Source organism: Amphibalanus amphitrite, unplaced genomic scaffold, assembly GCF_019059575.1.
Source record: "Amphibalanus amphitrite isolate SeventyFive unplaced genomic scaffold, NRLGWU_Aamphi_draft 000936F_arrow, whole genome shotgun sequence".
In the NCBI taxonomy this organism is placed as follows: Eukaryota; Metazoa; Arthropoda; class Thecostraca; order Balanomorpha; family Balanidae; genus Amphibalanus; species Amphibalanus amphitrite.
The window spans coordinates 102,785-120,725 of NW_024882430.1; the positions used below are offsets into that span (position 1 = coordinate 102,785).

The following is a 17,941-nucleotide window of genomic DNA, read 5'->3' on the forward strand; positions in this document are numbered from 1 at the left end:
CCCCCCCCCCCACCCTAATTGAAGGTGTTCCGCCGCTACTGCCGATATGCGAACAGGGAAGGTAAAGGTGAAGCAAAGGTAAAAAGCACTGGTGCCCTGCCGTTTGCAGCTCGTCGCCCCAAGATACAAACAATAAACTACACTTACCTCTAGCTTCACTTTTGGTAGGTACTAGGAAGGAAATAAAATCAAGTAGCATGAAGCAATCCAATAGTTCTGCTCAAGCTCAAATAATATATTTACAAATGGTGACAAGTTTTACACATTCATTGTATACTCGTGCTTGATGCCAAGTGGGCAGCTGTGATGATACCGAGCAGCAGGTGAAATTGACATTTGACACTACAAATCGCGCACACATACACACAAAAACGCATTTTCAAGCCTCATGTCACAACAAAGGGTGGTGGAACGCATGCTGCTGAGCTACTTTCCTCCCAGAAACATCACAGGTTGGTTGATAATACTTGCAAACGCTTCAGCCAAGCCATCAAGAAATCATATGCTACACTTCACGCAAAAAGACAATGCTATCGAAGAACAGAACAATTGAAGACCTCCCAGGTTCACTCGATCGTGAAAGCCCCCGTTTCGATGAAGGCTCGCATATCGGAGCAGTCCATGTCCACGACCATGTTCACGGTTTCACTCTTCTTTTTCGAGGGGCGTCCACGCTTACGCTTTCCTTCTGAGGCACACTGGTCTGATTCCAAAGTGGGCGGTGGCAGCGTAACCAAACCAAGTGCCGAACCGATCGCCAGTATGTGTTCACACAACTTCGCGGAGAAGAACTTTGGGCATGAGCAGCGCATGTGCGAGATGTCAGACTTGTCTCCTGTGTCCACTACCTTCCAAAGAGACATCCTGGCCTCCACAAACTCGTCAAATGACTTCACTTCCCCACCCATCTTCTTCTCAAAAGCCTCCACTTCTTTAACCGTGGCGGCCCTCTGATCGCCAACGGGGACATAGATTGCCGAATCAATGTCCACCATGGTCTTTTCATCGGTCTGAAGTTGGTAAGTGTCGCTCACGAGCTCCGTGTCGGGTGTGATGCTGTGCTCCAGCTGTCCGATTTCGCTCACACCGCAAGACCACTCAAGCACCAGCTCCTGTGCCAGAGTGAGGTAGCGTTCGGGTGGCAGACGTTCCCTCAGCGTGTGCCTGTTCTTCACCGCGTTGACGGCGTGCATCAGGCCCCTGTTGGAGCTTTGTGACGCAACATCAAAGCCCTCGTACCATTCTGGATGGAGCTTCACAAACCGCTCTTCGAATCTGCCCGGGAGGTCAGATGAAGGCAGTAGCCCACGCCATTTCTCGAGCATGAGTTTAGCAGCTAGCTCGAACTGCTTCTGGTCACAGGAGAGTCGAAGTACGCCGACGTCCTTTTCTAGAGCATCTCGTATCTCTTTGTCAATGGGTTTGAGCAGAGCACTCAGCTCTTTCTTGACTTGAAGCCAACACATGCGCCTTGCAGCACTTGGAAAGACGCTCTTCACGGCGTCCGCGACATTGGGATCACCGTTCCCGATGACACAGCTGGGCTGAAATGCAGTGCCTGACGATGCCTCCACGCACTTCTTCAGTACGGTCAGCATCTGCAAATAGTTGTCCGCCGTCTCGTGGCTGATAACTGCGAACATCACAGGAAAGAACATTCCATTGACATCGCTGACGCCAACAAACAGGACGGGGGCGCCGAACCACTTCATACGATGGGAAGCATCCACGCTGAGCGTTGATGCCTGAGCAGCAAACTTCATGAGCCTTTTGGAACTGAGAATGAACCGGAACTGTCGCGAACGAGCATCCGTGTGGTGATCAAAAACGTAGACACGATCAACGTCTCCATCTAGAGCGGCCGTTGGCTTAGTAATGGAGTGTTCTGCACACCACTCTTCCAGGGAGTTGATGGGAAGAGTAGGCGTTGGAAGTTTGTTGCGCTTCTTCAGTCTTTCCAGGAAGTTTCTCAGTTGAACGACTGTGCAATCACCCAGCCCAAGCTTTTCTAGAGAAGCTCTGATGTACCTCGGCTTCTGGACACCCGATTCCCACAGCCGTCTGACCTCCTGAAAAAGGAAATCGCTGTCAATTCTTACACAATACCCAAATTACGCAAACCATTTACATCAAATACGCACATTTCCACACATATGGTTGTGAGAGATATTAACTCTATCGGTAATGGACTCTACCGAGTACGTTAAACGGTGTGTGTGGGGGGAGGGGGATTTGACCCTTGATATCTCGAGAACTTCAAGACACAAGTATCTACGATGTGGGCACCGAATAGCCTGCCTAAAATAGTTCACTATCACAAAACTAAACTAAACTAAAACATCAAGACGCAGCACATGGTGAGTGAATGAACCATGGAGCCTTTTGCATAAGTAGGTCAGAGATCCGGTCATGGTCAGGTCAAGAATACAAAAAAGCAAGTTTCTACATTATCAGCTTTGGAGAACAGTTGTCAAAGAATGGACTTTATTCACTACCTCAAACATGTTTTTTGGCTATAAAGACCAGATGCATTACATGTGATGTCATGCAAAGGTCAATGTGGGGTCAGGTCACCAAAAACGAAATATAGAATAGGACATGTGCAATGCATATTTTATGGTTCACTTTATTCATAGAATTCAATAAGCACACCCAATCAATGATTTGAACCATATTTGGATTAAGTTAATGTTGAGGTCAGGTCAAAGTCTGGTCAAGTGAGGTCAAATTTTGAAGTAATTAAGACCCAAAAAGGCATCTATCTGCAGTTTTTTCATGACAAATCGACTGAATTAATAACCTAACCTGGCCGGGCCCGGGCGGAGAGTACACCAATTTTTTCTGATTTTTGGTCACAAGGTTTAAAATTGATGCCCAGAGGGGCCCTGAAAGCTTCGTGTCAGGATCTGCTATACTTTGGCAGATATCAACTGAAAAGGAGAGGGGGCTGTTTCGCCCCCCCTCCAAAGGGACGCGGGTTAAGCACTACCCATGAAAAATCTTATGGTTGGGGACTGGGGGGGGGGGGGTGGGGTGCAACAAACCCTTCCCCTAGCTGGGCAGGGGTGACACTGTTGAGTGGTGTGTGGCACATCAAGTGTTACCTGCTTTGCTTCTGAAGACAGGCCCCACTTCTTCTGATTTGGTGGATGGAAGTGCGCCTTCCCATTGTGGAGCACTTCCACTTTCTCACTGTAGTTTGGGTACATGACTGTCAGCTCTGCTTTGCAGCCAATGACAGAGCAATGGAAGTACCTCTTTACACTAAGTTTGGTTTCATTCATTCTCTTCTTTGCCCATCTTCCTGGGGTTATTTTTTGCTCTGGAAATAAAGAAAGACACATATGATTACCTATGGCAATGAGGAACAAATTATTTTGCTTCTGTATCAATGGTTCGGCAAAAATGAACAGTCTAACCAGTTCTGCATAATAAAATGTGTTTTCCCATCAAAGCATGCAAGTCTTCACCATACTTCACAAAAATGCAGCAAGTGCCCACACATTTTCAGTGTACATTCTAATCTAAGTTGAGTAGTAATAGACAAATATATATATTAAGACGTCTTAATATATATTCTAATCTTAATTGAGTTAGCTACATCAGCTGAGGCGGTCGTACAATTTAATAGGCTATCTTAATGGCAAATGTATGCCAGTCAAAATGCATATTCAATGAATGATTTGTCACCTGAATCATGCTTCCATTTCTGGAACATTTCTTCTGAATCCAGTGAACAAACATGTTGCCAATCCTGTCCTTTGGAACGTCCCTTTCTTTGTGGATTTTTCTGAGGTGCAAGTGCATCCTCGGTTGCAAAACTATGACATCCACTTGCATGATCTCCACTGCCACCTTCCTCTGTTGTTCCTTCTGGACATTCATCATCCCCAATGTCATCCCCAATGTCATCTTCGACTTGAAGGTACACAGGCCCATCAACTCCACTGCCACTAATAACCTCAATCGTGGGGTGAAATTCCTCCTTTACATCACTTTTTTCTTCATTTTGAACTGAAGAAGACTGAACTGTCTTCTTCGTTGGAGGCGGCGATTGCGGTGGCGAGCGGGGCGGCCACTGCTTCTTCTTTTCACGCCTTGGTCGGCTTGATGAAGCCACTTGCACTCCAATATTATCCGTTTCCTTCTCTACTTCTTCACCAGCGTCGCTCTTCAAACTTCTACCTCTTAGATGTTTTCCTGCATTTTGGTCCGCCATAATGAGAAATAGGCGGAAAGCAGCAAATCGAGGAGCCACAAATGGCGCCGACGGCGTGCGCTCTTGAAGTCGCCACCAACCGCCACCAGGTGGCCTACGCGAGTTGCCTAGCAACCAGCTAGAAAAGCCCGCGAATGGCAAGAAGAGATCACCCAAGATTCTTACAGATAAGATCAGGGATAAGATCACCTAGCGACTGATTTTGTGAATTTCGGTGGGTAACTCGGGTAACTGAGGAATTTGTCTATTGGATGTCTCATTTTCGCGAAGGGATTGGCGCTATCTCATATTTGCGGCCTGTGGCCTGAAGGGGGGGGGGGGCACCTCGAATATTTTCGCTTTGATAAAACCCTTGTTAAGCCCTTGCTACACTGCCGAATTTTGGTACGCGAATGTGCACGAATATGCTGCTGCATGTCATCCTTTGCCACGAATATTTCATGAAAAATGAAAATTTCGTGGCCGTTCGCCGAGCTTATAATAAACGAACATGGTCGCCAAACAGTCGCCGAGTCGCCGTCGACATGTCGCTGCGTGCGCCGACTTGTTGCCAAGGTATCGCCGACTATTCGTCACAGATTCGCCATTCATTCGCGATGTTCGCCGAATCATGGATCAGCTTCGACCCGCGCACGATTAGGGGGGCCCCCACCCGTTTTCTGCAAATCGGGCTCTGTCGGCGAACTGTTCGCCTCTGTCGGTAAACTGTTCGCCGATTTCCTACACGACGTGATTCGGCGACAGGGTCGTGGCCAAAATTCGGCAGTGTAAAGGCCGTGTTACAAATAAATAAATCATCGGATAGGATAAACCAGTATAACGCCTTTTGGAGCGACTAACGGAGCGAGCGAGAGGGTGGGCCTTGCACGTGCGAAATTGCGAGGGGTACCTCCAACTGACTTGTGCACGGCACCCTACTAACCGGTCTCTAGCGATGTGCCAAATTTGAGGACAATCGGCCCAACCGTTCTCGATATCTGGAAGCGGCACCCTGCACGTGTGTACGTGCAAAATGGGTCCCAACTGACTTTTGCACGGCACCCTAAAAACCGGTCCCTAACTGCGTACCAAATTTGAGCGCAATCGGTTCTGCCGTTCCCGAGATCTGGAATCGACCCCTGCACGTGCGCACGTGCAGCAGCACCCCAACTGTGGCACGTGGATATGCATTGCTTAGTGGGTGCCTACCTATAGGGCCAACTTCCAGCGCAGTCGGCCAAGTAGTTACCGAGATATTGCAACTGTTACAAAAGTGACACCTCTTCGTTTTGCACGTGGCAGTGGCACGTGCATAAGGGGTCGCCCACATGCATCGGAAATAGTCCAATACTTGGTAGAAGGAAAGAAGCTACCCTACAAAAATTACCGCATGTAAATCGGTCAAGTGGTTGCTGAGATATAAGCCTCGCAAAAGCGTCCGCACGGCCTGCCGGCCGGCCGGCCGCTCATACTCAGAAATTTCCGTTAATCTACCACTTACCAGTATAACGCCTTTTGGGGCGACTAACGGAGCGAGCGAGAGGGAGAGCCTTACGTGCGAAATCTCGAGGGGTACCTCCAGCTGACTTGTGCACGGCACCCTACTAGCCGGTCTCTAGCGATGTGCCAAATTTGAGCACAATCGGCCCAGCCGTTCTCGAGATCTGGAAGCGGCACCCTGTACGTGCGCACGTGCAAAATGGGTCCCAACTTACTTTTGCACGGCACCCTACTGACCGATCCCTAACCAGGTACCAAATTTGAGCGCCATCGGTCCAGCCGTTCTCGAGATCTGGAATCGACCCCCGCAACGTGCGCACGTGCAGCAGCACCCCAACTCTGGCACATGGATATGCATTGCCTAGTGGGTACCTACCTACATGCCAACTTTCAGCGCAATCGGCCAAGTTGTTACCGAGATATTGCAACAATTACAAAAGTGACACCTCTTCGTTTTGCACGTGGCAGTGGCACGTGCATAAGGGGTCACCCACATGCATCGGAAATAGTCCAATACTTGGTAGAAGGAAAGAAGCTACCCTACAAAATTACCGCGTGTAAATCGGTCAAGTGGTTGCTGAAATATAAGCGTCGCAAAATCGTGACCACGGCCGGCCGGCCGGCCGGCCGCTCATACTCAGAAATTTCCGTTAATCTAAGGAAGGACTCCGCTCGCTTCGCTCGCCCCGTAACTAGGAAAGACTCCGCTCGCTTCGCCCGCTCCGTAATAACCAGTATAACGCCTTGGCGACTAACGGAGCGAGCGAGAGGGTGGGCCTTGCACGTGCGAAATTTCGAGGGGGTACCTCCAACTGACTTGTGCACGGCACCTACTAACCGGTCACTAGCGATGTGCCAAATTTGAGCACAATCGGCCCAGCTGTTCTCGAGATCTGGAAGCGGCACCCTGCACGTGCGCACGTGCAAAATGGGTCCAAACTGACTTTTGCACGGCACCCCACTAACCGGTCCCTAACCATGTACCAAATTTGAACGCCATCGGTCCAGCCGTTCTCGAGATCTGGAATCGACCCCTGCACGTGCGCACGTGCAGCAGCACCCCATAGGCGTCGCCAGAGATTTTCGGTTGGGGGGGGGGGGCAAAATCAACTTTTGTGTTAAAACTTGCCTTTCCCCAGCCTTTACTCACTCGTTTTACATATCATTCGACGCGCAATGATGCGAGGAATCCGATGGTTACAAAGGTTTCCTTCTAGCTATGACAGGTATTTTTTTTACAGAAAAATTCGAAATTTTGAAAGTTCATGACAAAAACGACTGGTAGAATTATAGTATATAGTGGCTGCGATTGCCGACGCACTGCAGAGGGCCCCTGTGCAGACGCTCGACGCTCATGATCATTACCCAGAAAAGGGTGAAAAACGCTCCATTTAATCGGATCATCCTGCTAAAACCTCCATTCACGCATGCATGCAGAGGTTTTACGTGAAATGCATTGCACTTATCCCAGCCGCCGATCGTAGCTAAATTGGGCATTCGGCGGAGAGTGAGTGTCGGAAGTGTGAATCGGAAGTATTTCATCTTTGCTCCAGTGAGAGGAAGTGTTTTGTTCACTCGAGTGTGAACAAAAGTTTCTCGTTTTTCGTGTGAAGGGAAGCGCTGCAAACACGAACAAAAACTGTTAAACGGAACCAAAAGTTACGCACGGCATAGCGGCAAGGGATCCCTTAGAGATAGGTTTGGGACTTCCAGGCCATTTCAGGCCACTCAGGGTCAGTGCTGACTCTCAGAAGCATGCTTAGGATCCCGGAGATCGGCGTGGGTCACCTAAAATATTTACGTGTACGTGGTGCTTTAGGGCTTTCCGAGCCCAAGGTGGGGCCCTCAGAAGCCAGTGTGGGCGGCGGGCGCTAAGAGACTAGGCCCAGGGTGAGCCTGGAGCCCTCGGATAACAGTGTGAACCCTCGGGGTCTGTGGCGAATCCCTAAGGACCCTACGTAGGGACATAATAAACATGCGTTGCGGACCTCAGAGGGACACGTGAGTTGTGACCCCTCAGATGCCGGCTTGGGGTTAGCAAAGTCTGTCGCCTCAAAAGTTTGGCTGAACTATCAGAGGCCAGTTAAGGTTCTCAGAAATGTTCGAAGGCTCAAAGATCCCTGTTTGGGCCCTCGGATAACATGGACACCAGTGGGACTTTCAGTGGCCGGTTTGGGCCCTCTGAAAGCTTCTTTAGGGCTCAGTGGAGCTCCTTAGGAGCCTTTGTTTAACCCGGCCGGGCCCGGGGGGTAATCCCAACCACCGCAGCCAGGGGGGGGCGTTTTTCGCCCCCCCCCCTGTCTAACTCCGTAAATAAGGGAGCTACGGAAACAAAAGTGATACCAAACGAAAGGTCCTTACGAGACGATTCTAAAGCACCTACAACTTTTGACCTCAGGTCAATTTTCAAGGTCAGAGGTCAAGGTCAAAGGCAAAAACCGACACATGTGTAGTGATCTCAAAGTAAGCGTTCTAGACGACGGCAGGATGCATAAAACCGGCAAAATTGGGTGTCAAACGAAAGAAGAGAATCTATGGATTCCGAAAATGTGCTCAAAATCAAAGGTCAAGGTCAAGGTCATGCTTAAAATTGACCTCAAACTTTGCACTTTTTCGTACATCTTGCGTGCTAGCTAACTTCCAAGATGTTTTGAAATGTTTTGATGCTTATCTAACTTACTATTCCAACAGAATCCGTCTGTCTGTGAGTGTGTGAGTGTGTGTGTCCGCACATCGTGTAGTGGGTTCAATTTGTTACGGCTACAGGGCAGACGGTTTGTCGTAGGAGATTGAAATTTGCACACCTTATAGGTGAAAGAGCGGGTCAACGCCTTTTCTAGGTTTTGACTCGCTGGGGTCCACGGTTGGCACGTGACGCGCGCCGGAAGAACGCCAATGAAATTTTGATCGGTTCGTAGATCTTCATTGAGAGCCGGGGTCGACAAACTTTGTGAACTAAATGCATGCCGATCGGCGGCGGGTGCCTCGCATTGGCGGATGGGCAAGTTTTAATTTGAATAAAAAGTGGCGAGAGAATGTGTTGATTTTCGTTCAATGGGAAGATTTTGTGATAGAAGTATAAAAACGCACCGCGTTTGCCGCAATGCGTCACATTGGTCACAAGGCGCCATTTTTGCCGCAGCTCGCACAGTTTTGTCAAATATGTCCCGAGAAGGGTACAATTTGGTGCAAGGGTGCATGCTCAAACGAAAGGTACAGATGCGCCGCATTTGCCGCAATGCGCCACATTTGCCACAAAGCGCCATTTCCGACAAAATCGAGTAAGGGTAATGGAATGGTACGAACAGGGGCAGGGCTGGGAACACTTTAACCCGGCAGTTGCTGGGGTATTTCGCCACCCACCGTTTGCTGGGGGGGGGGGGGGGCGTTAAACGCCCCCAGCCGATTACTCGAGAACCAATAGGCGCAGCGAAACGCACGAGGCGGCAAACGAAAGAACGCGACGAGACGCTTCAGATGAGTACTTTAAAGTTGAATTTTGAGGTCACAGGTCAGGTCAAGGTCAGGTCAAACACCTGAAATCGGGCTTTCAGTAGCATGGACTTCAGGACTTCGCAATGGGCGCCTCTCGTCATAAACTCTGTCAAAACGGTGCACAATCCATCATATAAGGCCTACAAGAGTGTCAGCTCTATGCAGGGGTCAGTCAAGCATAGGTCAGGGTCAAGGTCAGGTCAACCGGGCAGGCACATATCCCCGAAAATCAAAACTGATATTCGCAGCCTGTGACACATGTTTTATGGGTAATTTGGGGCGTAGAACACGATGGTGACGTTCATTTTATCATATGTGTACGTGTTTGGCTGAAAAAGTTCAATTTAAGAAATTCATGTATCATGGTCGTGAAGTAGTCACGAGAAATTGCCAAGATTCAGTTCAATATTTTGGAAAATGCGGAACGATAATCAATAATCGAAGATACCCATTTGATTCTTCATGGTATTGGCAGTCTAATGGCGTTTACAGCATGTCTATATGTCTATTCTGTGATTTCATATGATTTTTTAAACATATGCCGTTTTTGGTCGAAAACTCAGAAATCATGACGTCACTAAAACCTCGATATCTCAAATATTTTCCGACCGATTTTTTTGAAACTTTGACACAATAAACTTCAATTAATTCCCTACAGGTACCCAAAATTTGGCGCGCCTGCGGCGCGCCGTTTTTATGCTATGGCCCGGCGAAAAAGTGGGGGCGTTTAACGCCCCCCCCAGCAACTCGCGGGTTAAGTCTGATATTTTAGTACTGATTGGATCCAATTATTCTGTGACCTGACATGACCCAGCGGTGTTGGTAGGGGTAGGGGTAGGGGTAGTGGTAGGGGTAGGGGTAGGGGTAGTGGTAGGAGTAGTAGTAGGGGTAGTGGTAGGGGTAGTGGTAGGGGTAGTGTAGTGGTAGAGGTAGGGGTAGGGGTAGTGGTAGGTAGGAGTAGTAGTAGGGGTAGGGGTAGTAGTAGGGGTAGTAGTAGGGGTAGTGGTAGGGGTAGTGGTAGGGGTAGTGGTAGGGGTAGTGGTAGGGGTAGTGGTAGTGGCAGATGTAGTGGTAGGGGCAGGGGTAGGGGTAGTAGTAGGGGTAGGGGTAGTAGTAGGGGTAGTGGTAGGAGTAGTGATAGGGGTAGTGTAGTGGTAGGGGTAGGGGTAGTGGTAGGAGTAGTAGTAGGGGTAGGGGTAGTAGTAGGGGTAGTAGTAGGGGTAGTGGTAGGGGTAGTGGTAGTGGCAGATGTAGTGGTAGGGGCAGGGGTAGGGGTAGTAGTAGGGGTAGTGGTAGGAGTAGTGGTAGGGGTAGTGGTAGAGGTAGGGGTAGTGGTAGGGGTAGTGGTAGGGGTAGGGGTAGTGGTGGAGGCAAAAGTAGAACAGTGGCCCGGGCTGATCCCACCGGACGAGAGGTGGCCTATGTGACCTGGCCTGACCCAAAGTGACCGGGGCTGACCCCTTTGGCCCGTCTTGACCCCCTATCAGCCAAATTTCATCCAACTAAGCCCCCAGAACAGCTCTTTTATAATTCTCTTTACATTTCCGTCCAATATCTATGCTTCTAGCCAACACATCGATTTGAAACGAACACCATTCGAAAGCAAATTGGCTGGTGCCGCAATCTTTTCCTACCACGCAGCAAAGCAAGTGGCGCAGCCGCTTGTCTACTATACTATTTGAGGAAGGCGTAGTTTCTGTCTATTACGAAGGTCGCGACATGGTGCTACGTAGCGCGGGTTACAGGTCACACCGTTGCACCTACCGCGCTGAAATTTGCGCAACTCATAGAACAAGGATGGACAACGTGCCTTTGATGGGTCTCAGTTCGATCGGATCGATAGCGAGCGCGTGGCGCGTGCCCAAAAAGTGCAAATTCGCGTCATAGACTTTACATGTATTAATCGGCTGGCAAAAACGGGAGAAAACAGCCAAATTTGCCCGACACGGGTCCGTTCCCCGTGCAATATCTCGGTAGCCGTGCGCCCGATCGGCACGGGGAAAACAGCATCGTGTAGAGAATCGAACGGGCAATCGAATAGTGTGCGGTGCAGGGGTGGCACGCGCCACGTGCACCGGGGAGGACACTTTCTTTTGAAAAATGGACGTTTTGAACGGATTTTGGAATTTATATTAATTTCAGGTGATCGTCAGACGGAATGAGTTGAAACAGCGCCTATTAGCAATAAAAATGTACCGTCTCTCATGGAAAAATTGTGAAAAGCTAATTGATCAAAAACAATGTGGGAAAAAAAACCGCTGAATTAAATGGTATTTGTCCAAAATGTGCCACTAAATAATTACACGGATTTTGCTGCTTAACCTGATACGCTTGACAATTGAAAATGCTATCATTAGAAAGAGCATTCAATTTTCTCCAAGATCCAACCATCACGTTTGCATGACAAGCAACAGTATTCTTAAAAATATAAATGTTTTAAACCTCTGCAAAACGATTTTTAGCGAAAATTATCTACGCCTTTCATTTGTCTTAAAACTACGCACCTCAATTATAAAGCACATTTGACAGATTCTGAAGTGGAAAGTATGCTTATCAGACACGGGCACCTCGATGCGGTGGATATTTTTTCCACAAACCAAAACGTTTAGCCGTCAAAAAGCAATCGACCGAAATGGATAGATAACCCAACCGACACAAGAACAACCGAACACCCGCCGATCGAAAATATCCCTTTTCGCGTTGCGGAGCACGCGGGTCACCCTAGTCAGGTCCCTATTTGTGGTTCATCTTACGATTCAAGGCTGCTCAAAGGTCAAGGTCACAGAAGAGTATCCTTGCTAGAGGCTATTTCACTGATTCAAGTTGGTAATAATAAATAAGACAAATTTGCAATCCAGAGGCTCTAAATGAAGGCTTAGAGGAAAATAGATGCCAGATTCGTGATCAGCGGGTGCGAATCCATCATAAATGACCTTTCATGTGTTAAGGTCAACCAGAGGTCATTCGAGGTCACATGAGGTCAACATAAAACGTGACCTTTTCCAAATAAAATATATATCATTCGACGCGGCTTGACAAGGCGAATGCGATGGTACCACTGCCGTAGCTCTAGGACCATTTTTGTCGAAGTTATTTGCGAAAAACTAAAACCACAGCTCGGAGTCGTTGACCTGACCTGTGACCTCAGGTCACCGAAACTATTTTTCTATTTTTCTCTAGGTCAAACGCTACACAACCGTGCTCGTAATTTGTCTTTATCTCTAAAACTCTATTTTTGGCAGCTATTTGAAGTTCGCGTCTGTGACGCCGAAGTTTGCCATGCAGGGGTCTAGAAAAATCGACCCTGTGACGTCATCAATGGGACTAGGTCCAAATTTTTTACTTCCGAAGATGTCAAATTGATGGGAGAAAAGGTACTGAAAGTTTCGCTTTCCTATCCCTAAGCGTTCGGGAGCTATCGCAAATATTTGCCAGGGGGGGGGGGGGGGGCGAAAAACGCCCCCCGGGCCCGCGAGGGTTAAGCAAGCTCATGAGCCCTGCGACACTTGTACGGCATTTGAGCCTGTCGCAGACATTTGACGAGAGTTGAGAAAGGCCCCGAAGGTTTCGTTTCACGCTTTGAACGAAATTGTGTCAGCACTCCAAAACTTAGGAAAATCAGCTGTAAAATGTAATAAAGAACGAACTAGGAACATGGAATGAATCACAGCATTGACATTTCCGAGTCTGGACTCGGAGTTTTGAAGATTTTGGCGACTGCGAGTCAGACTCTGGTTTAAACTGCACGCTCCAACGGAGTCTGACCTCACAGGCATTCTCAGAAAGGTACCCCCATTTTTTTCCCGACTCCAAAATCTCATCGGATCTGTATCGATCTCAGGGGGTGCCCGGTCCGAGGTTGGGGGGCAAGCTGCCCCGCTTGCCCCCCCCGTGGCGACGCTAATGCAGCACCCCCCCCCCCCCCACTGTGGCACATGGATATGCATTGCCTATAGTGGGTGCCTACCTGTACATGCCAACTTTCAGCGCAATCGGCCAAGTAGTTACCAAGATATTGCAACTGTTACAAAACTGACACCCGTTTTGCACGTGGCACGTGCATAAGGGGTCACCCACGTGCATCGGGAATAGTCCAATACTTGGTAGAAGGAATGAAGCTACTCTACAAAAATTACCGCATGTAAATCGGTCAAGTGGTTGCTGAGATATAAGCCTCGCAAAAGCGTCCGCACGGCCGGCCGGGCTCAGAAAGTTTCCAAGACTCCGCTCGCTTCGCTCGCTCCGTAATAACCAGTATAACGCGTTTTGGGGCGACTAACGGAGCGAGCGAGAGGGTGGGTCTTATACGTGCGAAATTTCGAGGGGTACCTCCAACTGGCTTGTGCACGGCACCTTACTAACCGGTCTCTAGCGATGTGCCAAATTTGAGCACATTCGGCCCAGCCGTTCTCGAGAGCTGGAAGCGGCACCCTGCACGTGCACACGTAGTATCGAAGTCCGCAGTGACGTCTCCTCACTCGAAATGTTGCACCCGCTCCCAAAGAGCCGCTCTGGAGCAGCAGAAGTTCAGGGCTATAAAGAGCGCAATCAACATACACCTCAAAGAAAGGTTCCCGGGGCAGGCACGCTCGGCTGTTCCGCGTTGGCATAGCAGGCATGACTGGGTGGGAGTGATCGTGGATGGATATGTAGTTGGTGTGACAGCTGTGCAGTGTGCGCTGGTCACTTTCAGGGGCATTGCTACGTTCGCAGGTTTGGGGGATGTCCAACCCTGAAACGCACGCCTTTATAAATTAGGCTGCATTACAAAAGCCAAATTATTAGGGGTCCAGAGTCGGACCCCCGCCCCGCGACCCCACCGATGGCGGAACCCCTGGTCACTTTCATTGATAAGTAAAGCAATGAGGAATGCTAGCCTCTACGCTTGTATTGCAGGGGAACGGAACGTGCAGCTGCAAGACATGCTTTTAATGAAAATATCTGACTCAGGTTGATAAAGCCACCGCTTAATAAATCCAAAACACCTTGTCACCAAGGCGGATTTATTAAGCGGATTCTACTGTAGGTACTATGATTGGTCAACGCATGATCAGCTTCCGCTGCAAACATTTAACCTCTACCAAAAATGGAAAATAGTTGGAAAATAGTGGGATGGCCGTCAGCTAAGAGCAAGGAAACGTTCACGAATGAGGATGAAATGGCCATGATAATGAAAAGGTCGGATAAGCACCGTCTCAGGCGCGTGATCCATAACTGACTATCACATGTACTGGACACGCGTGACTTCTTATCCTTAGTCGCGTACAATATTACGGGTAATGGAAGCCACAACGAAAGCCGTAATGGATTGTTTCGTGACATCTTATCTCTGCCGTATACCTACACCATGCTAAGGCTCCCTCGGGAACGGAGGTCAGACGCAGGCGGGTCACGACTCACGGGTCACACCGACGAGCCGTTGGACTCCTTAAGTCCAGACGTGGTGGTGGTGGTCAGCAGTGTTGAGTCGACATCAGACACCGCGGGATGTCGGGCTCTGTGATCAATCAGTTCTCCGCATAGGAGGGCGTTTAGTTTGTTTGCCAAGTGTCACTCTCACTCAGCAAGACACCCTGCTGTCGAGGGGTTCGTGGCTAGTACTGGCCAAGCGACTGAACACTCCCTGGTCGCAGAACGTCCCCGACTTTGGAGTGTCCTCAAAGCGAGAAGATGGCGTGGAAACACGGGAGCCTGTCTCGCCTGCCGCGTCACGCGCTGAAGCTAATCCTGCTGACTGCGTGGCTGGTCCTCACTGGCCACAAGATCGCCCTCTTCCTCGCAGAGCCCACTTCGCTGCACTCTCGTCTTGACAGTGACTTCGAACCGCCTTTGGTGACGGTCTTTCCCGCGTTGCCGTTACCTTTCGGCGTGATCAGAATCGTCAACTTCGGCAGTGATTCACAAAAGCAAGCTCTGTTCGCCAATCGTTCCCTAGATGAATTCATCATGCAGTACAGCATGCCATGGGTGCAGGGGGTACGTCGCGAGCTACACGAGTGTCAGCGAACAAACGTGACCACCCCGTCGCCCGATGGGGTGACGTGGCGGGTCAATCGGCTGTGTGACGGCACCGAGGGCGTCACTATGATACCATCAGCGCCCACCGAATTTGTCATATTTTTGCCGCGCAACACAGTGTTCCGGGCCGCACACAAAAGAAGCCGCTATTACAATGTGGTGCTGCATGGCCTACGCGACATTTTCAATTACGATCCAAGATTGCATGGGGTTCTTTCACTCAAGAACGACGAATTTCAGCCACACATTAGAATCACTGTCGACCGAGATGAAAGGCTGAACCTGAGAAGAGAGCCATGCCAGACCGATCCCAGCTATAGTCTCGATGACTGCGAGCGCCGATGCTTTCTGGCCAGGCTGTGGTGCAGCATGGAGAGGAGCAACACCACCTCGAAACCTCTCTGCATGGCGTCGGACTACATCAATGTCAGAAGTGAGTGTCGAAAATTCTACGGAGCTAACATCAGTGGCCCTGCACCAGTAAGTCGCTGTAACTGTCTCAGGCCTTGCTCGCAGGATCGTGTCAGCTACGCCCCTCAGTCGGACGTACGGGACAGCACCATTCAGCGAATGGAGGTGGCGTTCTCTGTCAGTCGTCTGAGGCGCACCATGTTCACTGTCATCGCCTTCGGCATGGAGGATCTGCTGGCCTACATGGGTGGCTACCTGGGCCTTCTGATGGGCTCCTCTATTTTGTCAATGCTGCTGGAGGGCAACACAATGATCAGGCGTCTGATGGCGAAATGGTTTGGCCGCAACGTCTCGAAGCCAACGGCAGAGAATGACATGCATAATGGATCTGAGGTGTTCGGGTACCCGACAGATACGACAGTCGATTTTCTAACTTCGGAGGACTAGCGCCGATGCTGTTTTTGAACAATTGAAGTGTGCAACGCTATCACTGTGATGCCCGCGAGTGCATAGCGGGATAAACACGAGAAATAATACGAGACCAGTGGTATAGGTATTTAAGTACGGTATGGGTATACCGGCGCCCGGCTGGGGGTCCTGGATTTCCACGCTCTGCGGGGGGGGGGTGTTTGAACACCCCTCCCCCTTCTAACTCGGCTCCTGGGCCACGTAGCATATGCTCCTCTATCCGCCGGAATTGATTCAGGTGACAGAATGTATGAAGTGTAGGTATATCCTGAATCAATTCCTGGAGCTTTACAGACAGGGCTGAAAAAAAGTGTTTCGGTGGTTGTCGTCCGAAGGAAAACGGGCTTATTTGGTTGTCGGCTAAAGATGTCTAACCCGCGCCCCGCTGAGGGTCCTTGATTTCCATGCCCTGCTGGGGGGGGGGGGGGTACAACACCCCGCTCTTTTAACTCTGATCCTGGGTCAAGCAGTGTTAAGCAGTAAACGGCATTCGAAAGAACGTCCAAAATAAGGATGAAAATATGTCATTCATTTGTTAGATCAAGTCAAAGGTCAGGTCACCAGGGCCTCGTTTCATAAAAGGAATTACTTACGGCGTTCCGTCAATTATGCCAGATTTGGCGTATTTGATGCCAATTCGGTTTCATAAAGCCGGAGACCGGAGTAATTCACGCCATCGAAATTACGGAGCTTCATTTACGGCAAATGCTCGATTCCAGACCAATTGATGCCAGTTGGGTTTCATAAAACGACGTAATTAACGCCAAATATTTTATCAAGCTCTTGATATCAGTGGTGTAAACTACGCACAAAAATGTTGCGTGAATTTGAATTAATGTGAAGATTCGAAGCTAATTTTTAATATATTTTATAATGTTGAGCCCGGTGAGGCAGAAAGAACAGCCAAAATGAGAAAAAGAAACTGCAAATCTTCTGTACCAGTCGCTTTTTGTGGCAACTATCGGAATTTTGTTTATTCGCCGCGCCGCGCCACTTTCGTAGTAAGGCACTTCTGCTTCGCTGGCTTTCTGCTGTTTTCAATATATTGATTTAATAAAGGATGGTCATCAATATCAATTTTGTTTTTTCATAAATAATTTTTAAGATTAAAATTCAACATAATTATTTTATAATTTCTCGTAAAAAAATAAGTCTTGACACGAAATTGTAATTTGTAGGACGCTTGATAAATTACGGTAACTACGCAAATGTGCTTAGTTACGGAGGTGTAAACAATTCAAGTTGTGGCTTTGTGAAACCGCTTCGTTTGCGCTCCGTAGTTTGAAAGGGTGTGAATTACGGAAAGGTGTAAGTTACGGCAGAGTTTTATGAAACGAGGCCCAGATGCCATTAACCCTCGCCCATGTAGGGGGGGGGGTTGGTGCAACCCCCCCCCCCCTGAGGTTTTTCGGAAATAGTGCAAAAACGGCGGCGCGCAGCGCCGCCAAATTTTGGGTACCTTATGGGGCAAACCTTGCGCATCTTTTGATAAAAAAAATTTGACCGGGTCATGTCAGGTCACGGAGTTATGACGTCACAAAGGGAACAGCCTCCGGCCGGATTTTCACAAACTGAGTGCCAACGCCCGAGGTTTCCTGCCGGTGGTACGGACATCGGTTGATGGATCGTGATGAAACTTCCCATGCATGTTGGAGCAAGTATTGGCTATCATATGGTATAAGAAACTTGACCGGGTCAGGTCAGGTCACGGAGCTATGACGTCACAAGAGGAACAGCGTCCGGTACTATTTTTGAAAAGCGCCCGAACCACTATTTTGCTAATTCTTGTCACCTCAATGGGAATATGCAGCAATATTAGCTTCTATAGGGAGCAAATGGACCTTCCAAATC

General features: G+C 49.1%; 1 protein-coding gene across 2 annotated transcripts; it reads right to left on the reverse strand.

The window, feature by feature from the left end:
• Positions 1-220: 220 nt before the first annotated feature.
• On the reverse strand, positions 221-4,296 carry LOC122368292. 2 transcript variants are annotated; one of them, XM_043342099.1, is made up of 3 exons: positions 3,691-4,296; positions 3,105-3,322; positions 221-2,069 (listed from the first exon to the last, which is right to left on the reverse strand). In XM_043342099.1, exons 1-3 carry the CDS (start codon positions 4,217-4,219, stop codon positions 567-569), a joined length of 2,250 nt encoding a protein of 749 aa, XP_043198034.1. In that variant the 5' UTR covers positions 4,220-4,296; the 3' UTR covers positions 221-566. The 2 variants fall into 2 exon arrangements, with proteins under 2 accessions (XP_043198034.1, XP_043198035.1); XM_043342100.1 differs by having other exon boundaries at positions 4,186-4,240.
• Positions 4,297-17,941: the final 13,645 nt, after the last annotated feature.